Genomic DNA, 25,267 nt, shown 5'->3' with positions numbered 1-25,267 from the left:
GTGTTAAAGTTTCACACTTTTATTGGTTCGAGAGTATATTCTTCCCAGTATTTCCCGCCTACATTCTTTTTTCAGCTTATTATTACCTTCTTGGTGTTTATTTTTATCTTAGATAAAAATTCTTCAAGCTTCTTTCCATTGGCATTCAAGTAAAAAAACGTTATCTCGTTTATCGATAAAATGAACATGGAATCTTAAAATTAATTTCACATAAGTAGATTCAAACCGATTCTATGATATCCACATGAACAAACGACTATATATGGCTTTGTACATTACCTATTTATCTGCCTTCACTGATAAACAGAAACTGCAATTTCTGAAGCGATATGCAAACTCCGATCAAAACTTCAATCAGTCAAAAGATTTGCAACAAATTAAAATTAAAAAAGAAATGCAATTATATCCCATAGCTCTTGGCACTTAAGTATAAAGTCTGAAGCATTCTGTCAAGTTGCCCCCCAACAATGCACCGCTCCATGTCTTGCACTGGCCAGTAATAGAACCCAGACCACTTGAACCGGAGACCGTCGCATTTATCATTAGTCCACCTCGCTTCCCGAAAGAGAATTAATGCGTTGAAAGTTAATTATTGTGTGAAAGCCTGCGAAGTAAAAGTTTGTATTGGCTAAATCTAATGAAACGCAACGAAAGCATTATAAACGAATTTTTAATTGACTTCAACAGTCACTATCCGTCACTTGAATGCATGAAACACAAAAACTATTTTACAAAACCTACAGAAACTATTTCACACAATTCACTACAACTCTGAGCTGCTGCTCAAAAAACCTAATTTACATCAAGGTTACTTTTTTTACAACTAAATATATGCGTTGGCGAAATTTAAATCCATAAAAAACACCGTTAACTTGAAAGTTCTTTGCTTGATTTAAAAATGAATTTTTATGTATCAGATGGCATTGCCAAAAACGGAAATTTAAATCGCTAAATAAAACAGTTGCTGAATCCTAGGGAATTAACAACAGTCTCTACATAAAACACCGATCCTTAGGTAAGATGTTCAAGAGTTTCTGAGATGTTTTACTTCGTGACACTCTTTTAGAGTAATAATAATTAACAGACGTACCTAGTTTTATACAGTAATGAACTTTAAGTACGACAAGGCTCACCGCCAGTCAAACAGATCTAAAGTTTAAATTACTCTTTCCTCGTTGAGAGTAACAATAGATATCTCTGTGGCATTGCTGGTCGTGCTGTTAAGTCTATCAAATGCAGTTCTTCTTGTCTGACTGTATCCATTTTGCTCGAGAGAATCGTCCAGAGTACCGTTATTATTGTCGAGATCTTTGTCGTGGTCCTGCTCCATAGAGATTCTTTCGCTGCCAGAATTTAGAAACTTGAGAAGCTTGGCTTTCCAGAAAGGTCTTTCCATGGCATCAGCGTAGTCAATAAAACTTCTCTTTCGTAGCTCTCGAGGAAGATTGCTGGGATCTGTTTTATCAATTCTTATTATGGCCAGACAGTCATCGCGTCTGTTTAGAAGACGATACTGTGCAAGGCTTAGCTCGTAATCACAGTAATTACTCTGCAGAAAATTGCTTGAAAACACTGCAATGATTTTGTAGCTTTTGGCGACGCTTTCTGCCATACTCTCTGTGAAAGGCACCCCAGGTAAGAAGTCTCTGTAGTGAATGCAGCATTTTATATTATGCTCTTCTTCTAGGAATGGAAGGAGTTCCTTGCTCACCCAATGGGAATCTTCGTGGTTATATATAATGAAGGCGTGGTATTTAAATTCTGTAGGAGATACATATGAAAGATTCTATTGTTTATTGACTTCCTGTTGAATTATAAAGCAAAACTTTACTTAGAGCGGTTTTCACTTGAGTGTCGAAAGTAAATTGCGTTTGCTTTGGTTTTGCATTACTACGCTTAGTGGTTGGCTTAAAAATCTCGCGCCACTTTCTCAGCCAATCAGGAGTAAAACCAAAACCAATCGTGACTAGCTCGCGCACGTTTTTCCGCGCTTCGTGCCAGCTACATGTATTTGCTTCGAGTTTTGATTGGTTCACTGGATTGTCTGTGTCTTTTGTGATTGGCCAGAGTAATTACTTTGGTTTTGCTTTTACGATACTCAATTGAAAACTGCTCTAAAACATCCGTTAAGAACAATTTAGATCCTCCTCTTATAAATAGAACTCAATACATTGTATTAAAAAAAAGCAGTCGAGACTGGGGCATAAATCTAAAATACAATGTATTTTAGAAATGACGAGAGCGAATGCTTACATTTGCTTCCGTCAACATAGCAGTTAATAATGATAATGATCATAATAATAATGATAATGATACGGAAAATGCGCAATACACACCTGGTGGAAAATAGCTGCTCTTCTTGCGACACATAAAGTATACCAACAAGACAGCACCCAAGACTACTCCTACCGCGATTCCAATCGATATGGACACATACGTTATGACGGTAACTTTATCTAATGATAAAAATAGAGAATAAAGACTTCAGAAAATGGTTTATTTGTCTGTGGGCTGTCTAACAACGCTACCTAATAAAGAAAACGTATTTGAGTAGATCGACTTTATACCTCAACTTCCACACAGTTGATAACCAATAAATTGTCCCATTATTTAGGGTAAAAAAAGCATGGGGAATACCGTAGCTCCAACATTCCGAAAATAAATTGTGGGATTCCATTCAAGGGTATACTAATGAAACACGGTTTTCGAGAATAACGTTTTTCCCCTGCGGGTAGCGCAAAAGACAGAAAGAGGACGGTTGCTCTCCAATCAACCGAACGCCTTGATGAGACCAGTGTACAAATAACTCGCATTATTGACCCGCAACAACTATCCGCGATATTTATCCCGACCTGTGCAATTTTCACCGCGACCCAACCCATTTTCCTGCGACCCGCGAAGATGAAATAATTCCGATTATGGTTGTTCATCACAGTGACTTTTCTATAACCTTCAAGTTTTTGACGAGGTTTTTGCTTACTTGCTACATGTACTTACTCTCTGTCGGCGTCTTGAGAGTAAAACTTGGCTGCGTCCCTACAAACGGGAAAAAATGTAAATGTAAATGTTGTTTATAGTCGCCATGCACTTAGCTTCGAGATAGCTAGTTTGCAGGCATTCCACTGAAACAGAGAAACAAATATTCTAAATAAACATAACATGATTAAAAATCCCAAATCCCAGTTGGCTATATATAAACCGTGAGCGAGGATTTGAACTCGCGACGACCGAAAACAAATCCAGCTAGTGACAGGGTGGAGGCCTTAAACCCGGGACCACCGGATTACAACACCAGCGCCCTAAACAACTCTAGCCACGCTGCCTCCGCTAAGAAGCGAACGTCTTAATAGCACATAGGATCAGTTGCATTAGTACGTCCTGATATAAAAAAAATATATATTCTACTTGCGATATAATACGTAAATCCCTGTGACGTATAGCTCCTTAAAATACAGGGCACAGTGATTTTTACGTACCAGTGTAGGGTGCTGCAGTTGGCGCGTAATGGATTAACTTGATGTTTTCCATTTTGTCTATTTCTTTCGTACTTGAATTTAAAAACATTGGAAGAGCTACAACCTAAGTGAACAAATAGGATAATTTAATTGTTAATATTCAAGTTACAATGACGTTAAATTAAGGTATGAAATCATGAAATGAAATCAATTATTCCAGTACATTGCATTTTAACAAAACAAAATCTCACAGAAGACCAAACACGTCCAAATGGAATGCTCATCTCCGATAACTTTTTTGCTTAGATGTGGTATTCATTCTATTAGTTCGAATAATTTAAAGGGACTGTGTCACGGAGTTTAGCCAAACTTAGGCATAGGAAATGACCATCAAATTTGTTTAAATGTATAAAATAACCTCTTAAAACAGTGAAGGAATATTTAAATAACACAGCAAATGCAAAAGAACGTACGGATGGCCAAAAGTGTTGAAGATTGAAACGGATTGCGATGTGGGCTTTTCTACATTCTACATTTATTGAGTTGATAACATCGTTTAAGACATCACATCAACTATAAGAGTACAAAATAACAAAAACAAAATGTACATGTATAAATAAGATATAAAAATACTTAGTTACAATTTACTTGTTTACATGCTTCCCTAAATTTAATTTAAAATTCGATAATGACTTGCAATTCACTAAGTCAGCGGGCAGCAAGTTCCATTCTGTTATTGATCTAGGAAAAAAAGAAAACTTAAAAACGTCCTTAGAAACTTTTGGCATCCTATACTTAAAAGCATGGCTATTGCGTGTTCTTTTTTCACTGTTTGGTATTAAGTGATTAAGTGATGGTATTAAGTGATTAAGTGATAATAATGAATAATAATAATAATAATGATAATCAATTTATATAGCGCATTTTTCATATGTATATGTTCAAATGCGCTGTACACATACTGTAATTGACTACACAAAGGCCAGACCACAACACCGGGAACTTCGTGCCCTACTCTTTGCGAATAGTGTGTGGGTTCTTTAACGTCCCCTGTTATAAGAATCAAGATACAGGAGACGGGACCTACGGTTTATCGTCCTTTTCCGAGAAGACTAGAATGTCTAACCATTTGCAGATGTAATTACAAAGGCAGCATATTCTCCTGTGTTATTTTAAGACCCTGAGTGTTGGTCCGGTCTGGGGTTCGAACCCACGACCTCCCGCACGGCAGTCCGGCGCTCTACCAACTGAGCTAACCAGGCGGCGGTTAAATGGTTAAATGGTCCGGCGGAACAGTTTTCAAAGTTAATCTTGTCTGCTTGTAACTTTAATTTATGACGCCCGGAGGGAACATTTAGCTGCAAGGAAGCTATGGTTTTGTCATTTAGTATCAAAGAATTAATTTCTTTGCAAACATTTAGTTTCATAGCGAATATTTGGCAAAATTTAATAACATAAGATTAACTTAGCCGTGACACAGTCCCTTTAAGGCGAAATAATTTTCAAACTAAGGGTCAAAACTCATCGTGTTCTTCTTACATTAAAGTCGATCTTCTTTTGGTGCTTTGAAGAGGTGATGTTCACACTGGTCTGGTTCTAAAACAAAGAACAAGAAAACAATATTACCTGTTTAGTAGATAGACTTTAAGCTTTCTCTACGAGTTAAGGTGGCTATCTACAGGTAATAATGTCACCCTTCGTCACACATTACTTCATAAGATCTTAAGACGTCATTAAATCCGCCATCTTGGATCTCAACATTTATTTATGACGTCAAAATATATTTTAAATTCTTTCTTAATTATTCCAAAGAAATAATGTCTGTGTGGTTTACTTTTCCTACCAGAGTCAGCGTCCAGTAGCAATTGCTGATATTGTTGTACGTAATATGGAAGAGACCATTTAAAATAAGCTGACTGTGTTCAAACCAACTTTGAGAACTTGCATATTATTAAAAAATGAAATCAAAGATCTCTTCGAGATATCGACTTTTTTTGCATGAGGTTAGTATGAGTAGAAGGTTTATCCTGGGCATTGTTGTTCGAACATATCATGGAAGAATTCAAACGTCTTTCAGTTCAAGCATTTTTTATTTTCGCGGAGTAAATGCTGTATTTGTCAGTCGCCACGACTGGGTGCTTTGCGACTCATATACTTTGGCTTGGTTAAAAAGGTAAACTTTGACGTTTGCCTTTAACATGTTTAATCGAAATAGTTGTTTCCTTTCGAGTTAGAAAGATTTCTACTCGGCTTAATGCAGAAAAATAACGCCTGATCGCAGGTTAGGTTACGCACGACAGAGTTACCTTTTGTCTCGTCACGCAATCTTAACCCCACATTGAGAAGTAAATTTTCGTTTGGATATTACCAAAAGCCGCTTCTCCTCGCGTTATTCTTTACCTTACGGCTACACATGCCATTTCTAACGACTACATTTCCAGCAAAACAGTTGCTGTTATTTTTCTAATGGCGATCGATGCATTTACTTCTGAACAGAAGAAACGTTTAACGTTTACTGCTTCCACCGGAAGTAATTTCACAACAGGCTACAAAAACACTTATAAATATCACTTAACACATTTAATGATGTTGCAATTAGCGAAGCGCACTAATGACGTCACAGAATTTGACCCCCGGTGTGAGTCAAAATTCGGACAAACAAACCGCTCTCTGTAAGAGCAATGTATGGTTGGCGGGTACTTTGGAGGCATATTTAGCGATTGTTTCACAAAACCATGGCCAGATTGGCTCGGAATTCGAGAGAAAGCCTTACCTGTGCAACGTAGAAAGCTCAAACCGTGGTTTGAAACAAAAGGTTTGTCAAACAGAGCGATTATTCAATAAATGTGTAAAATGCTTTACTCTCAGTTATTGAATGGATTTTAAAGCCCCGATTTGCTGCCGGGATTTGCTGAAAGAAAACATTTATTTTTATGAGAAATGCAAAACGTTTACACTGCTCTTAGTGGCACATTTTCCAACACAACAGAGCTAACCTCAGATTTATGCCACCACAAAATTACACAGAGAAACGCTCGTCCGATCGGTCCCCTTGCCTGACCCGAATATTTTAAGAGGTCAATTTCGTTACACAATTGTCGCGGCAAATACTATTTAATATACACTGATCGAGCTCGGCAGCTGTAGCTGCAGTCTGTAATAGTAATGGGGATAAATAACAGCTTTATTAAAATCAAACCCGCCGTCAATTCCATTAGAAAGGCGTTTGAATAGCATAATATTTTCGCCCTCTATCTATCATGTGTCGAAACAGATCGGATGACCGGCCATCAGTGCCGTCAAATTCGGGAAGAATTCTGAATTTCTTGCAACCGACGATCTTTCCGGTGCCTAAATGAAGTGTACAAGTGCTACCCTTCGCAATTATATAATTCAATAGTAATTCGCTATCCGCCGCTTAAATTTCTCGGCAGCCTGAATAATTTTGCAGTGGGAATCAAGGTGTTATTGCCGGACATGAGGACCCGCATAGGACATTTTTCTGTTCGCTGTTGGAAGCCAACGTTGCTACAGACGCCATATGTAATTATATAGCAGAATCGCAAAAATGTGTGAATCCTCGCAGTTGGAGGTGAATCTCATCTTGATTGACAATTTCAGCGTAATCACAGCTTGCATTCTATTTGGTTTTTATTTTATTTTTTAACAGAGAAAGATAACAGTTGTACCAGTAAGCGGGATAGCTGAATAATAACGGATCATACTGATCAGTGTACAGTTCTAAAAATCATTTAAAACAATGTTTAAATCTGTTTATCGTTCACTTTGGTTCATTTCACGCAGCGAAGTCACTGCGGCACGGCGTGAAGCCGCGATTGTAAGTTTTTTCTGGAAAACAACGCGTGAAAAATTTAATTTGAGGATTGATTCGATAGTAGTTATATCAATTGTTCGCTATGTCAGTTTTCATTCTGTGTTTGCTTCGGTGACAACTGATTTCGTTTTTCTTCAATGCGAGATGCTCACGTATTTAATTCAGTTTCAGTTTCTTTGTCTTCATCGTAGTCACAACCTTTTATGTTGACTGATAACAGACCTATCACGTTAATAACCGCAAGCAGAGCGCCCGCTAACGTAAACATTATCTGAAAACACAAACTGCACAGTAAGCGATCAAAGATATCGCAATGTTTTTGTTTGCTATTTATAAGCGCGTATCAAAAACTGTCCATGTCGCTAAGGTGTCCATCCATTATTAAATGCAGACACTCTTTCAGCTTGTCGTGAGCTGGTGTGTACAAGAATAGCGAGTATTGTGTTATGAATTTTCACGCCTCGAATAAGTTAGCTGTGCGCCAGAAAATTACCCAGCAAGTTATGGAATAACGAATAAAAAGACGCGAAAAACGTAACACGACACACTGAGCCCAAAGGGGCTTTTGATCGTATGAATGTAAAAACATGTTTCATGCGATCAATTTTCTAAATGTCTTCGCACGAAAAACACGGAAAGCAAGAAAAAGGTGCATTCTTAACAAGCACAATATAAAATCATGGCACTATCAAATCTCTTCAAACTCGAACTACCAAATTATATGCCGATTTCACTTAGAAGTTTTGTAGAAAATCATGGCATTAGCAAATATCCCCACATTCGGACAGCCCCAATTCCCCCTGCCCCTTAAAAACAAAACCTCTTAGAGTTGGATAAAATCGGGAAAAATTTCATAATGCCATAACGTCCTAACTCACAGAATCACGGGCGTGCCACCTAGTGTTTCTGTTGCAGTTCTTGCACTTAGGAGTTTTGTAGAAAATCATGGCATTATCAAGAGAGCTCTCTTGGCATTATCAAATATCCCCACATTCGGACAACCCTAATTCCCCCTGCCCCATGAAAAACCCCTTTGTGGAGTTGAATAGAATCAGGAAAAAAATGCAGGAAGTTTCATAATTCCATAACGTTCTATAAACTCACAGAATCACGGGCGTGCCACCTAGTGTTTCTGTTGCAGTTCTTGCACTTAGGAGTTTAATAGAAAATCATGGCATTATCAAATATACCCACATTCGGACAACCCTTATCCCCCCCTGCCCCGTGAAAAACCCCTTCGTGGAGTTGAATAAAATCGGGAAAAATGCAGGAAGTTTCATAATTCCATAACGTTCTATAAACTCACAGAATCACGGGCGTGCCACCTTGTGTTTCTGTTGCAGTTCTTGCACTTAGGAGTTTAGTAGAAAATCATGCCATTATCAAATATCCCCACATTCGGACAACCCTAATTCCCCCCTGCCCCGTGAAAAACCCCTTCGTGGAGTTGAATAGAATCGGGGAAAAAATGCAGGAAGTTTCATAATTCCAGAACGTTCTATAAACTCACAGAATCACGGGCGTGCCACCTAGTGTTTCTGTTGCAGTTCTTGCACTTAGGAGTTTAATAGAAAATCATGGCATTATCAAATATCCCCACATTCGGACAACCCTTATCCCCCCTGCCCCGTGAAAAACCCCTTCGTGGAGTTGAATAAAATCGGGAAAAAAAATGCAGGAAGTTTCATAATTCAATAACGTTCTATAAACTCACAGAATCACGGGCGTGCCACCTAGTGTTTCTGTTGCAGTTCTTGCACTTAGGAGTTTAGTAGAAAATCATGCCATTATCAAATATCCCCACATTCGGACAACCCTAATTCCCCCTGCCCCGTGAAAACCCCTTCGTGATGTTGAATAGAATCGGGAAAAAAATGCAGGAAGTTTCATAATTCCATAACGTTCTTTAAACTCACAGAATCACGGGCGTGCCACCTAGTGTTTCTGTTGCAGTTCTTGCACTTAGGAGTTTAGTAGAAAATCATGCCATTATCAAATATCCCCACATTCGGACAACCCTAATTCCCCCTGCCCCGTGAAAACCCCTTCGTGATGTTGAATAGAATCGGGAAAAAAATGCAGGAAGTTTCATAATTCCATAACGTTCTTTAAACTCACAGAATCACGGGCGTGCCACCTAGTGTTTCTGTTGCAGTTCTTGCACTTAGGAGTTTAGTAAAAAATCATGGCATTATCAAATATCCCCACATTCGGACAACCAAATTGTTTGTTCGCCCAATTCCCCCTGCCCCTTAAAAACCATTTAGAGTTGGATACAACCTGGAAAATTATGCAGGAAGTTTCATAATGCCATAACGTTCTTACTCACAGAATCACGGGCGTGCCACCTAGTGTTTCTGTTGCAGTTGTTAAATATTTGCACTTAGGAGTTGTAGAACAGTATGGCATTATCAAATATCCCCACATTCTGACAACCAAATTGTTTGTTCCCCAATAAATGTAATGAAATAGTTGGTTTAGTAACAGTAAAATAATTGAATTTCTCGCAATCATCGATATTTTCGATTTTGACTTTTCGCATCACTCGGTTTGGCCACGTTGTAAACAAAGCACGGAACAGACTTACCTGGACACAGTGCATTCAATCCGGTCCATCGATGTGAAAATTCTATCTGATCGAAACATAAAATTAAAAAAATCTGCAGGCAAGCTTATACAGGTGCTTTTGCATAACAGACACAACAAACCTTTTCTATTACCGACAGAACAATTCTCTTTTCGTGCGCCAGTAACATGAACGATTTGGCATATTATGTGAAGTATCTTCCTGGCGCCCGGTCCAGGCCGCTTCATTCAACTTCGTTAGAATGATGACCGATTCAGTTGACCAATGTCGATATGACCATCGTGCTATTGAAGCATACAATTCTCAAATCAAAATATGTTTGTAGTGACATACCTGACTTTTTTTCCGCCAAGCGAGTTCGCGCGCCGCTTAACATAATTTATTCTACCGCCAGACACGAAAATTGATCCACGTAACGTATAAGTGTTGACAACATCATCTTACGAGACCGCGCGCAGCTTCAGTCCAAGAAAATCTGGAGCTTTTCGTCTTCTCATTCTGCGATACAGTGCTCAAGAGCATAATTTTAAAGCGACGAAAACGAAGCTGTGGCCCAGTTTTGCGGACTACATTCTTGAAAGCAGGGGAATTAATTTTAAATTTATTTTTTCCCCTACAAATGTTTGATGTTATATACAAATGCTTTCTGGTGTTTTGTTTTGTTTTTTGTTCGTCAATTATTATTACTTTAGATCCTTGTTATTCATATTTAATATTGACTTTGCTTGCATAGCACGGCTAATAAAAAAATACGATCTCCCCACATCACTTTAATTGCCGAATCCTGCAGATTCATAAAGTTATTTTTAGCGAAAGTCTTGGCGAACATCTCATTACATCTGTCAAGTGATGAGTTGTGACTGATGTTTTGCACTCCTCCTGCGAGCTTTACCGAGCTTCAAATTGCAAGATCTGTCAACACGCCTATTGTTTACTATTTCGAAATCGGTGCACTGAATGTACCCATGGCCGACACTATCGCAGGTTGCTAAGGCGTGCGGGTCCTCATGCTTCGACTAATAAATTCAATTTTGGGCCATTTTTTGGATACCTTCAATCTGTTTTCACTTACTAAAGCAAAAATGTTTGGAATCTATCATTTTTCTGCCTTTCTCGCCCCTTTTTTCTTGTCAAGAATGCGTCCCCTCCATACAAAGCCTTTGCCCAAACTAAAATTGTTGTCCGACTCACGCGGGGGGGGGGGGGGGGGGGGGGGTATCATGTGGCGGAATCTATTTTTAGTAATAGTGCGCTTCGCTAGATGATGTTGCAATTCTAAATTGTGCAACTCAGCAGAAATAATCAATTGTCACGAAATGAGTTCCCTTTGGTTAACTATTAGCAACGTTTTAGTGTGTGAAAGACTTGTACGAGTACAAATTTGCGTTGTTAATCGTTTTAGGTTAAATTAATATTAGCGCCTAAAGACTTGTACTAGTAAAAATTGCGTTCTTAATTGTTTTAAACTTCACTGCCTTCGAGCGCTGAACCGCTTACATTCTTAATTGGTTATGTGACGTAAGATTTGGGCTACTCACGTTTTTGATTCTTATATAATGTTTGTAAATTTGACAAGTCACGTTTTTTCTACAAGAACGGAAGTGCTGAAGCACAACTATAGAGTGACACTTTACAAGTCACGCGCTTTGATCACCCACAGCGGAAAGTATTCCCTTGAGAGTTAACAAGAATGCGATCCCTTCCAGTTCAGATTTGAGTCCACGTAAACGCTATTCTCCTACTTTTTTGCTTGTAAACAAGCAAAAAAGTCGAAAAAAAGGGCTGAAAATCTGCCAACCTCGAAATTTAATAATCTATTTGTTTAAAATTTTGTCAATCAAAATGTAACAGATGTTATTACATATTTGAGCACTTAATCAAAGCTCCTAGCCCTCATTATCTTGATTATTTAACTACAAATAATTGAATTTCATAGGTTAAATATTACCAATAATGTGCATTTATGATGTCATAACTCCATAGAGGTTTACCTGTCAATCAAAACTTCATCAACTATGGGAAGCGAATTGTGAGCTCTTAAAAACCATGTAGAGTTTACCATGCTTTGAACGGTTTATTATGCTCCTGATACCAAGCAACAAGCCCTCTTAGAAGAAACCTTGTTAATTACCTTTGAAAGGGTAAGGCAGGATACTGAATGTTTATCACCAATGGGCTGTTCACCAGTTAAATAAACCAGGTAATATCCAATCCAAGGTTGGGTAGTTTCTATAACACAAATTAAAAACACAGTTTAGCCAATACTGTTGGCTATAAAATAACAAGCAAACTCCTATAACATTCATATTGTACTTTAATGATGTTTTATACCGTTAGCAACTTTGATCATGGTGAAACAAAGATGCTTGCATTTACCTAAAATTGATCAGCCTTTACACAGTTTTTTAGCTCTTTACCAGTCTTCAGTAGAATACGCATAATTTCACCTTTTTTTTCTTTACTTTTTTGGTCCTTTTTCAGGTCATTTACCCAGATGAACCTCCAAGCCCCTCCACAGAACTCCTTTAGATTTTCTTCAACTAATTCGCCATTATTAAGATGAAATAACAGGCTTGGCAGGATCGAAAACCAGTGGATTGTTTATTGTTTACGGTGTAGCTACCATTGCGTGCACGTTGTGCGGACCTATATTACGTCACGAATTTGCATCACGTGACCAACCATGTGCGTTGTTCTCGCTTGGATTCGCCATGTTGTTTTTATTTTCTTTACCTTGTTGAGCATTTTGGACCTAACGAAACAGTCGGTAAGAGTCATATTATTTGCAAAATGTACCTACATGTACTTCGATTCGTTTCCTATGTTTACTAGTTCATATTTGTATTTGTAGAAAACCTGAACTATAGTTGGTATGCCTGAACTGAACCTGGATTGTTAGAGTGTAATCTTGAAACCTGGATCGTATCATGTATTAAAAGTTCTGAGTTTTTGACGTTAAATTTGACTTTGAATCACTACATAGCACTTGGGCTGTGTAACAGTTTTCGACTTCTTCGCCTTGGAAGTTATCGGAATTGGAAATTTGGTGGATTGTGTGGAATGCGAACGGCGAAACGATTTGTTGTGTTTACGGAATATGTCAGACGAACAACCTGAATCGCCACTGGAAGCGAATGGATTCTTCGATACCGCAGCTAATGGTACGAGCGACGAAATTGGAATGGAAGAAAGGAGAAGCACAAGGGATAGACAAGCTAGTGTTATGCAAGACAGGGAAGGCGTCTTAAACGAAAAGAAACTCGCTCTTCAAAAATCACGCGCCGCCCATATTGGAAATTTGACGAAGGTTTATAATGAAATTGTTCACCTTACCGAAAGCGATTCAAGTCGTGAAGATGTGTCGAAGAAATGTGCGAGATTTGATGAATCTTGGCGTAAATTCGTGGACGCTCACGAAAGTTATCTGAAATTATTGGATCCTTTTATGGACACCCTTGTTTTGGAACAGACACAGAAGACATACGATGAACAGCTGCAACGAAAGCTCAATCTCGACTTCACCGTGCGATTATGGTACAAGGACAGAGAACCCGAACGAGGAGATAACTATAGTGAGTTTTCTCGCGGAACGCAAAGGAGTAGACGAAGTGGGGTTTCCACGTCGAGTTCAAGATTGTCTACAGTGTCTAGAAAAAAGGAGAAATTGGCCCTGGCGCAATTGAATCTCCGACAGTTAGGGATTAGACAGCAGTTTGAACAGGAAATGCAAGAAATTCGAAGGAAGAAGGAGCTAATAGAAGCAGAAATGGAGACTGAAAGGGCGGCAGTCTCTCTTCAGATTTATGAAGAGGAAAGCATGGAACAATCACGCGAGAAATCCTTCCTGGGTTATTTAGAGCCTTCACAAAGGAGTAAAATTCCAGATAGCTCAAAGGTCAGTGTGAATGATCATTTAGACAATACAACCATAGTTACTTCAACCCTGTCGAATCGGAGAGCAGCCTTACCCCGTAGGACTGAGCAGGTTGATTTAATTTGTCCTGGATCTGTGGAGCCAACTGATTCTATTCCGGCGTTGACTACTTTGGCTGGAAATGTGTCGACCGCGCCGGCACCCATTATACGAAACCCACAGTGTACACCTCCCAACCTTGTGACAAGTAGGAGTTCCTTGCCAAAAATTGAACCCAGGCAGACATCAGTTGGACAACGTGTTAGTGAAACTTGGTCCTCTTCTTGGCAGATGCCTCGACCCTATGTGCCGCCAGTCGTGAAAGTAGAACCAGCAAATGAGCAGTTCGATAGTGGTCAAGAGATGGTAAAGGCTTTGAGACAGGTAGTTTCCTCACCTAAGGTTGAGTATCATCGGTTTGATGGTGATCCATTGAAGTACGTCACCTTTATGCACAATTTTGAAACCTATTTGGAAAGGGATAATCCGGATGAGTCCAGGAGATTACAACTTCTCATACAACACTGCACAGGAAAGGCAAAGGAAGCTATCGAAAGTTGTTCAAATCTGCGTAACGATGGTTACCGAGTAGCAAAACAAACCTTACGGGAGAACTTTGGAAAACCGCATGTGATTGCGGAGGCTCATGTTAAGAAGTTGTTGAATCTGCCTTGTATGAAGAGTGTGGATGGACCTTCGTTGTTGGAGCTCAGCAGACATTTGGACACCGCAGATCGCACTTTGAGCGGCATGGGTGCTGAATTTGTGTCCGATCTTAATCACATGAACACTTTGCGAGAGCTCGCAAAGAAGTTGCCAATGTTTCTAAGAGGGAGATGGACCGAGTGTGCTGGGAGGATTATTGCAGCCGACCGCAGACCTAAGTTTCAAGACTTTGTAGCATTTGTCAAGGAAAGAGCTAAATTGGTGGACAACGAGTTTGGCCGAGATATGGTTACTGGAACTTTGAGACACCTCCTAAAAGAAACAAAATGAATCAAAGTGGAAACTTCCCAAGCCTGTCAGCATTTGCCACTGGAACTGGACCAACTCACGATGGTCAAAACGAGAATGCTAGAGGATCGAAATTTGTGGATGCCCCCGCGCCTTGTCAAGTTTGCACAAAGCAGCATGACGTTTGGAAGTGTGGTAAATTCAAAGGCCTCACCTATGAAGAGAAGTGGAAAATTGTGCAAAGTGGTGGACTGTGTAATAAGTGTCTAGTTAAGGGACATATTGCCAAGGAGTGCCCGAAAGTAAATTTCAAGTGTCAAAGGCCTGGTTGTGGAGGTAGTCACCATACCCTGATGCATCGCCCCGCTGCTGGAATTCGAAGAGACCTTAACAGTATGAACAGAAACACTGCTAGTCAAAACAGTAACTTTGCAACCGCTGCTATTGCAGAGCAACATTTGCAACCAAGTCAAGGGACTGCTAGGTCAGGTGACGTTACTGGGGCCGGTGATGGAAATGGAATTGCTGTGGCAGCTACTGGGGCTGGAGAAACAAGAGTGTGTCTGGGAATTATCCCTGTTAAGGTTCGAGGGAAGGGCAACGAGATTATTCAGACATATGCCCTTCTTGATAATGGATCAGAGGTGACATTGTGTCATGAACGATTAGCTAACAAACTTGAGCTGGAAGGAGAAAGGCTTAACTTTACGCTGACTGGAGTGACTGGTTCAACTCAGATGGAGAGTCGTGTGGTAGACTTGACTGTAATGTCTATGGATGAGTCAGTTGTGGTGGAGTTACCGAGTGTAAAGACAGTCGCACAGATGCCTATCTCTCCAAGTTGTATTCCAAAGAAAGAAGATCTTGCTTGCTGGCCTCACCTACGAGGCATTGACATTCCCGAAGTTGGAAATAGAGAAGTTTTGTTGTTGATTGGTCTTAAAGAAAAGCCTAGTCTCTTCCTCCCATTAGAGATTAAAGCTGGTGCAATCGACGAGCCAATAGCTATCCGTTACAGCCTGGGGTGGACAGTGATAGGTCCGATGGGTGAACGCAAAGAAGATGAACATTGTTCGGTGAACTTTGTCCGAGTTACATCTGCGGATGACATGGATTTGGGCGGATGTTGTTTGCATGAGAATCTTTCGACTAAGGCAATTGACAAAACTGGGGTGAAATTTGAAACTGCAATGTGGTCAGAGAGTGTTGGCAATTTTGAACACAGGGAACCCATCGAGAGGCTAGAGCAGCGAGCTGTTGTAAATCTCCCTCCGTTAAAGGAAGAAAAGGAAGAATTAATTGACTGTGACATTGACAATGAAACCCTGCACCAGCAACTTGAACGGCTTTGGAAGACAGATTTTGGAGACTCTGTTATTGGGACAACAGTCTCACCATCAGTTGAAGACAAGTTAGCCTTGAACAAAATGGAGGAATCCCTACAAAGAGTTGGAGAGCATTTCCAAGTTGCATTGCCATGGCGACAAGGATGCCCAGAACTACCAAACAATAGACCTGTGGCGGAACAGAGGTTACAACTTCTAAAGAAGCGACTCCTTAAGGATGAAGATCTACTCCTGAAGTACCGTACCACAATGCAAGAGTACATAATGAAAGGTCATGCCCAGAAAGTTCCAACAGAAGAGCTGAATTTGAAAGAGAAACCAGTCTGGTACCTGCCATATCACCCTGTGACACACCCGTTGAAGCCAGGGAAGGTTAGAGTTGTATTTGACTGTGGTGCGAAATATCGTGGAACCTCCTTGAATCAGCAATTATTGCAAGGCCCTGATTTGACAAATCCGCTTGTTGGAGTGTTGATTAGATTTCGGCAAGAGCCAATAGCTATTGCAGCCGATATAGAAGCTATGTTCCACCAAGTCTATGTTGACCCCGAAGATAACAATGTGTTGAGGTTTCTTTGGTGGCCTGATGGGGACCTGGAGAAAGAACCAGAAGAATACCGCATGGTGAAACACCTGTTTGGTGCAACCTCCTCGCCTAGTTGTGCCAACTTCTGCCTACAGAAGACAGCGTCGACATGCCTGGAAGAGTTTGACCCTGAAACAATTCAGACTGTGATGAGAAACATGTACGTTGACGACCTGATGAAATCTGTTTCTTCTCCTGAAACCGCAATAAAGTTGTCAACACAGTTACGAGAGCTACTGAAGAAAGGAGGGTTTAGGTTAACCAAGTGGCTTAGCAATGACAGAGATGTACTGGTTGAGATTCCTGAGTGTGAGAGAGCAAGTTCTGTAGTTAACCTAGACATAGAGGACTTGCCAACTGCATGTGCCCTTGGATTGAAGTGGAATATAGAAGCTGACAAGTTTGTCTGGGATGTGTCAACCAAAGTTCAGACTCTGGCCAAGGTAAAGCCAATGACGAGACGTGGTATCCTTTCACTTGTGAGTTCGTTGTTTGACCCGTTAGGATTCATTGCCCCTTATGTTATGAAAGGAAAACTTTTACTACAAGACCTCTGCCGGAGGAAGTTGAGCTGGGATACTGAGATAGAAGAACAAGACAAAGTTCAGTGGTCTCATTGGCTGGAGGATCTTTTGAAGTTGGAAGAAGTCCAAGTTGACCGATGCTTCAAACCAAAGCATTTTGGCGAAATTAAGAATGTTCAGCTGCACATTTTCTCAGATGGATCGCGTGTGGGGTACGGAGCAGTAGCCTATTTACGCCTTGTTGATGTCTTTGACCAAATCCATTGCAGCTTTGTTATGGGGAAAGCCCGATTGGCTCCCATTCACGAAATAACGATACCGAGATTAGAGTTAACTGCCGCGGTTATTTCTGTTAAGTTGAGTGGAATAATCAGAGAAGAGTTGGAAATTGAAGTGGATCGAGTGAATTATTGGACTGACTCTACTACAGTGCTGAAATGCCTTAACAATGACTCTAAACGGTTCCACACCTTCGAGTCAAATCGCCTCACGGCCATTCGCAGTGGATCATCCGTTTCAGACTGGAGATATGTCAACCGAGACGACAATCCAGCAGATGATGCATCAAAAGGGTTAAGGCTTGATGACATGACAAGGAATAGTCGGTGGTTGAATGGCCCTGCATTCCTCTGGAAAGAAGAAAACTGCTGGCCTTCAATGATTGAAGTACCTGAGCTAAAGGACAGTGATGCTGAAGTAAGAAAGGAAAGTCGAATTTATGCTACTAGTGTAGCACAAGATCCATTTGACAGCTTGATACATCACTACTCTTCCTGGTGGAAACTGAAGAGAGCATTCGCTTGGCTGTTACGCTACAAGCAGTTTATACGAAGCAAAGTTTGTAAGAAGAAAGATGCTACCCTTAATGATGGCTGTCCTTCTGGCAAACCAGAAGTAAGAATTGGAAACCTAACAGTCGTTGAGCTTCAGAAGGCTGAAGAAGAAGTAATTCGACGGGTGCAGAAGTCGGCATTTCCAAATGTGTATAAGGCACTCGTCAACATGTCGTCTGGTTCAAGTGAACGACAGATCAAGAGGGTCATAAAGAAAGAGGGATCCTCGATTTTCAAGTTGAATCCGAAGTTGAGAAATGGGTTGTTGTCAGTTGGTGGAAGACTGGAGTGTGCTCCAATAGATGAAGATTTGAAGCATCCATTTATCCTTCCCAGTCACCACCATGTCACAGAACTGATTATCCAGTATCATCACATTAAGGTTGGCCACCTCGGTCAAGAATCCGTTCTGACGTCCCTGAGGGAAAGGTTCTGGGTTGTAAAGGGACGTTCTGCAGTGCGTCGTGTGTTAAAGAAGTGTCTTGATTGCCAGAGAAGGAAAGCGCCCACTGGAGAGCAGTTTATGGCCAAGTTGCCCGAAGACAGAATTACTCCACATGAACCTCCCTTCACATATGTTGGTGTGGACTATTTTGGGCCTATAGAGGTGAAGCAAGGAAGAAGTCGAGTTAAACGTTGGGGTTGCCTATTCACATGCTTAACTGTCCGTGCTATACACTTGGAAGTTGCACATAGCCTGAATACAGATTCCATGATCAATGCACTGAGGAGATTCATTAACCTCCGAGGATACCCGAAAGAGATTCGCAGTGACTGTGGCACAAATTTTACCAAAGCAGATAAGGAGCTTAAGGATGCTGTTAACGAGTGGAATCAGCAAACAATCAGTGGGTTTTGTGCGCAAAGAGGTATCGAATGGATCTTTAACCCTCCTGCAGCAAGTCACATGGGGGGATCATGGGAGAAAATGATAAGGTCTGTTCGCCAAATCCTGAAGGCTCTTTTGAAAGAACAGGTGGTATGCGATGAAGTGTTGTCGACTGTTCTAACAGAAGCAACTAACATTCTAAACAGTAGGCCGTTAACACGAAATAGTGATGACCCAATGGATGAAGAACCCCTTACACCAAATCATCTGTTGCAGCTGCGACCATGTGCCAGTTTGCCCCCTGGAATCTTTGAGAAGGAGGATTTGCATTGTAGACGACAGTGGAGACAAGCGCAGTACTTAGCAAGTGTATTCTGGAAACGGTGGATTAAGGAATATCTTCCTACCCTCCAAGAACGAAAGAAGTGGAATGAACCGAGAGAGAACCTTAAGGTTGGTGAACTCGTTCTTCTGGCAGATGAGAATTACCCAAGAGGTCAGTGGCCATTAGCCCGAGTTGTGGAAGTGTTTGAGAGTGAAGATGGATATGTGCGTTCTGCAAAGGTGCTAACAAGTTGCACTGTTGTGACTCGTGCAAAGCGTCGACGAGAAAGAGAAATCAAAGTGACGAGAACTGTTCTTACCCGACCAATCACCAAGTTGTGTCGCCTTGAAATGTCAAGTCCTTAAGCAATTTGTACTGTCAGGAACATTTCCTTCAAGTATGATGCATTTGACATGTATGCTGGACATTGTAAAGTTGCGGTTAACATGGATCAAACTTTGTATACTCATCCTGTCAATCACGAGTGGACAACAACGAGTGGACACCACTTAATGACATTTAAAGTTGTGTTTTATTGACGAACAAAGAACTGTGTATTTACCTAAAATAAGGATGTTTAAGTTCGCAACGTTAGCTGATAAGTATGGTGTAAATGAAACTATTTCTAGAATGTTCATTTAGGGACCGGTGTAGCTACCATTGCGTGCACGTTGTGCGGACCTATATTACGTCACGAATTTGCATCACGTGACCAACCATGTGCGTTGTTCTCGCTTGGATTCGCCATGTTGTTTTTATTTTCTTTACCTTGTTGAGCATTTTGGACCTAACGAAACAGTCGGTAAGAGTCATATTATTTGCAAAATGTACCTACATGTACTTCGATTCGTTTCCTATGTTTACTAGTTCATATTTGTATTTGTAGAAAACCTGAACTATAGTTGGTATGCCTGAACTGAACCTGGATTGTTAGAGTGTAATCTTGAAACCTGGATCGTATCATGTATTAAAAGTTCTGAGTTTTTGACGTTAAATTTGACTTTGAATCACTACATAGCACTTGGGCTGTGTAACATACGGCTTAGGTGTATACACTTTATTCGATGGTTAAACAAACACGTGCAGATTATTTTGTGAGTTGCGTAGTATTTTAAACCATCGAATAAGGGATTTTTTTTTCCACAATCTTTTCCACTTAGTTTGGGTCCGTATTCCGTAAGTTTGTCTGTCCGTATTTTTGCCCTGTGCTACAGTGTAAAAACGTGGCATAATTTTGCGCGTTCTTTTGCCCTAATAGGTTAAAATGGCGCAATAATTTAGAGCGGTTTTCACTTGGGTGTCGAAAGTAAATTGCGTTTGCTTTGGTTTTGAATTACTACGCTTAGTGATTGGCTTAAAAACCTCGAGCCACTTTCTCAGCCAATCAGAAGTAAAACCAAAACCAATCGTGACTAGCTCGCGCACGTTTTTTTATAGTACCTGTAAGAGGGCTCCAGGTCACGTGTGCATACCACCCGGCACTGTTTTCAATCTCATGAAAGGTGACTGTTTTAATTTTGACACTCAAACCCGGAACGTCTTTGATGTATTCACACTCTGAAAAGAAAAGAAAGAACATAAAACCGTTCATTTTAAACTTACACTAAAAGAACGGCTTTGTCAAAAAGAGGATTTGTGAAAAACATGATTTGTGGCTAATGTCAGGACCCGGCAAAGGGACTTTTAAGAGACCTTTCTGCCTTGGCAAACTCGTTAAACATCGTGATCAAAGTCCAAAAATCCGGGTCGAGGTCGAAAACATAAATGATGAAAGCAATATCGCTTTTTATCGCATACGGATACCCGAGCGTACAAAAATCACAAGTCGGAATCAAGGCTTGCTTGGTGGTTCTCGTATTGTATGAATTTTTAACAACTCTTACTTGCTGCCTGTGCAAGAACATCTAGAGCTCGTCGCGGGCGTAGATGACGACGAGAGACATTTGAAGGTACTCCTACGAAAATAAAATTTCAGCAGTTAATTTTAGATACCAAATATGAAGAGGAAATAAATTAAGTTAAGTATAATTTCCAGAGGTGAATATATAAGAATCAGACATTCCGATTGGTTGAGAATCGCGGCTTTTTACTTGCACATTAACACTAAATTGTTTGCCTCAGACTCAGTGAACATTGGTGAATATTTACCTCGACTTTCCTCTCGGTAATTTTGTTACCGATATTCACTTTGCCTTCGGAGAATAATAGTTAAATTTATTTCCTCTTTATAATAGAGGCATGGGCCGAACTAGGAGAATATTGGCTGATCATCTGCGTCTTTCTGGTCCGTACCGGAAAGACTGCGGTACGATCCCGAGCTAATGAGGATAAAAAATAATTTATACTGTATGGGCTCTCCCTGCACTGTTGCTTGCATTTGCTGTTAACGTTCTTAATCCAAAGACCGTGTGGGCATTGAAAAGCCAGACCCCAATAAAATCCAATCACATAAAACTAAAACCAGCAACAATTATTGACGAAAAACGCATGCGTCTCTTTTCCCATTTTTTCCTTTGCGACAGAAAAGAAGGAAAAGCAATTGTCAGTGTTTGGTTGGAATTGATAAGTTGTTACCTGCATTGCTTTTAGTAGTACATTTGTCTTCACAAGAAACAAAAGAAGATGCCTGAAAAAAAAAAACAAACAACATTTGGAATAACCTCACATCGAACTTAAAAAACTCTTAAAACTATTTCATCTTTTAAATTTCATTTAAAATCAAAATTAATGGAGGAGTTTTTAACATAGATTAATTAGGAGTAATTCATTTTATCCAAATTTTTATCATTGTAATTTTTTATCATTGTAATGTTTATCATTGTAATTTTTTATAATTTTAAAATTGTAATTTCTACTGTAATTTATTGTCACTGAAAAGCCCCGTAAGGGGAGTGTCAAATTAAAGTATTGTATTGTAATGTATTGTAATTAAACAATAAAAAAAAATCTCTAAAAGGATCTTACATCGTAATATTGTCAAACTGAATCTAATGATCACTTTACTGAAAGGGACCAAATCACTCAAGTTCTTGATTTTTGTATAATTGATCAAAGAACTGCAGATTGAAGAAATAAAATAATGAAATGCAAAACCTCAGTACAGGTTCTTTGCATTGAGTGGTTCGTACCGCGCTCACATCAAACCGATGTGACTTTCGTACCGGAACGAGAATCTTGATGTGGTAGAGCTACATTGTATCCGGCTAACCTAAGGGGAAGATAATTACTTTCCGGATTTTACTGGTTGTTGTTTTTTTCTTCTTTTTTTACGTATGTCGATATAGCCATAATTAAAGGAGCTACGTCGGGAAGAAAGGTCAATGTTGAACACGTTTAATCATTTTTTTTTTTCGTTAATTATTACTTTTTTTATTTTTTTCCTCCCAAGCAAAATATTAATGTTTCTATCAATTTGACAGTCAAAGTATCATTTCGTCAGAACCAGTTTGCGATTGTCGTGCTTCACTTAAAATTGTTTGTCGGTGATGTATTACTAGTAACACTAACAGTTGTGGCAAATACCTAAATACCCAGAGTAGAAATTAAACGGGTAACGCAATGCGCATCTTTATCAAGAAAGCCTGAAAAAAATCGAGTTTATTTTCCGTGTGGTCAGACAAATTCTTTGTTTATTGGTGCATTAATGCAAGCCCGTTTTATTCCTGACACTTGAAATGATTCCCGTCAATTGAAGAAAAGGTAGAACATCACTGCTATAAATACTCTAAAGAAAACGATTAAAAACAATGCAATGTCTGCATATATCAATGACAAAAAGTTTACTTCTATCTAAAAAATACTATAAGTTATCTTGTAATGAATAAGATCCACATTTTTGTTCCTTCCCGTAACTTCATAAAGTTTTTCCCGTCCCGCAATCGGTCCCGCAATCAAACGGCTCTAAAAGGAAGTCGTTATATGATCGCCAACTCAGAACGTCTGACTTGTCAAAACAATTTTCAAGCAAAAAGTAGTTTGGGCACATGTTATATCCTTGATAAGATTCCGTGCCGTCGATAGCGTAAACACTGCCTTAATTCTCTCAAGATACGAAGTGAGCGGATGTAATAGCATGACCCTTTGATCCCAGAATTCTTCCTACGTGCGTGAAATCAATCCCTTTGTATACCTGACGTGTTTTAATTGCAGAGGATGCTCTTTAACTAAACATTTTGGGAACATATCTTTCGAATACAATAAAGCGGTTTTTTCTAAAACAATCTAGTGTTTTTGCTGCATTCTGTAAAAGTGTCTAAAACGCGTTCTGCGTGTAGCTAACGCGCGGATTAGAAAACTTTAAAAGATGCATCACACAGCTTGCAGGATTACTGTTTAAAATGAACCGAACATACTACCGCAAAATGTAACTACGCCTTAAATCGATGTGAATATAATTTGAACTTGCTTATTATCGTTCTCAATGAATTCTACTTGCCGCCTCAGTGTTACAAAGCACAATCTTTCACGAAACCTCACGAACTGACTTCAAGGGGGTGCGTGTGCATCACGCGTGATCTCGCGAACGGCGATAATGCTTTCGACGCTTGATGAAGACAGCGCTAGCACCGCCAGGCGGAATACCCAAGTTTAGGTTGGTAAGGGATTTATAACTAAACCTTAAGCAAAGAAAGCCTTGCTCGAAATCGAAACGTAAGCCTTTCGCGTGTCAAACAATCGGTTGCAAACCTATTACTGTTTCCGTAACAGACTCAAGTTTCGGTCTCTTATGTACGTTAGGGATTTAAAGCATTTTTACACGTCCTACTGCAACGAAAGTAATTTCACATAAAGAGACCACTAAAAGATAAAAGATTTTAGCTTAATCGACAAATATTTTATGGTATATTACATTGTCGAAAACTCTTGTTATGCGCGCGTGAAATTACATAGGATGTCAGCTTGTGACACGCACCGACCTGCAGCTTTCTAATAAATGGATGTCATCTGATTTTCTCGGAAAAACGAATGCCTGTTTGTGCAATTGTGCTATGCTTAGGTTGACTAACGCAAACTCATATGTTCACGTAAAAGTTGTTATTTAACGACTAGTATATAAGGAGACATATCTCTCACCTCGCTCTCCGGGGACAATCGAAGCACACGCTTCGGGCACAGGCACAATCGGCCTCTTGTAGACAACTGTTGTGATCTCTCGGTCTCTGTAGTCACTAACATCGCTAAAAACACCAGCAGTACTTTAAAGGCCATGTTGATGCGATATTGGTCAAGTCATAGTAATTTGAGGCAAATTATTGAAGCAAGAAGCGATGACCCGTTTTCAGCTCAGATCCAAGGAATTGCGCGGCGTAAAACAAAATGGCTGACTCAGACGCTTTATTTTGCAGTCACAAAAGCAATCACGACTCGGCCATTTTCAAGCAGTTCAGGCACTAGCGTCTACAGAAATACTTCTCCGGGATTTATGAATACAATGTTGATGAAACTGCCTTGCAAACAAACAACAAGCAGGCTTTGATCGAAACTTTGAGATCAGCCCTGTATGTGATTTCCTCGGGATGCTATCTGGTGACTTCCAATGCAACTTACGTCATACCCAAAGAAACCGAAAATATGTTCTCTTGCCAGAAGACTCAATGAATGCGTAAATCCACTAAAGCAAGGTTTGTCTCCCCACAAGACTGTAAGCAAAGCCTGTTTCTGTTCGTACCGTCCGCACAAGTTTAAATGTCTTCTGCGTACGTTGGTAAATACGTAAATCGTAAATTAATCAAAGAAGGGTCACGAAAGTCTTCTTCGCGTGGATATCCGATATGCGGAAACGCATCGAACAACAATGCATTCTTTGCCAAAAATAATTATCTTTCAATTGACCAATGAAAATTGCAGCTAATAGGAGATTAAATGTGAGTGATTGAAAGAGGAATTTGAGAATTTATTACCCAGTCAACCCGAGCTGGAGATCCAGAATTACGTAGGGACTAATTTTAGCGTATAATTCTTAGAATCCAAAACAATTGCTTTTCGGCACTCGTGACGAAGCCAGTGACATGCATTGACTTGTGCCTCTAGGTCGACCACTTTGCTTTCACTAAACGGCTCTGTGTTGTTTCTCCTAGAAC

At 39.9% G+C, this 25,267-nt stretch overlaps 2 protein-coding genes and 1 non-coding gene across 3 annotated transcripts; 1 reads left to right on the top strand and 2 right to left on the bottom strand.

Annotated features, from left to right (window-relative positions):
- Window positions 1-3: 3 nt before the first annotated feature.
- Window positions 4-24,928, bottom strand: LOC144633271 (uncharacterized). The gene is made up of 10 exons (XM_078492118.1): window positions 24,261-24,928; window positions 21,762-21,813; window positions 21,071-21,142; window positions 20,628-20,744; window positions 12,009-12,106; window positions 4,995-5,051; window positions 3,477-3,579; window positions 2,998-3,036; window positions 2,337-2,456; window positions 4-1,761 (listed from the first exon to the last, which is right to left on the bottom strand). Exons 1-10 carry the CDS (start codon window positions 24,393-24,395, stop codon window positions 1,157-1,159), a joined length of 1,398 nt encoding a protein of 465 aa, XP_078348244.1. The 5' UTR covers window positions 24,396-24,928; the 3' UTR covers window positions 4-1,156.
- Trnag-gcc (transfer RNA glycine (anticodon GCC)) lies at window positions 4,645-4,717 on the bottom strand. Its single transcript has one exon. It is a non-coding gene; the product is annotated as a tRNA-Gly (tRNA).
- Window positions 14,856-20,218, top strand: LOC144633236 (uncharacterized). The gene has a single exon (XM_078492066.1). The coding sequence runs from the start codon at window positions 15,098-15,100 to the stop codon at window positions 19,550-19,552; it is 4,455 nt and encodes a 1,484-aa protein (XP_078348192.1). The 5' UTR covers window positions 14,856-15,097; the 3' UTR covers window positions 19,553-20,218.
- Window positions 24,929-25,267: the final 339 nt, after the last annotated feature.

Source organism: Oculina patagonica, chromosome 12 (assembly GCF_052425735.1).
Source record: "Oculina patagonica isolate OP01 chromosome 12, crgOcupat, whole genome shotgun sequence".
In the NCBI taxonomy this organism is placed as follows: domain Eukaryota; kingdom Metazoa; phylum Cnidaria; class Anthozoa; order Scleractinia; family Oculinidae; genus Oculina; species Oculina patagonica.
Note: the sequence above shows the minus strand (reverse complement) of the source record. Positions and strands in the feature narration are given on the sequence as shown.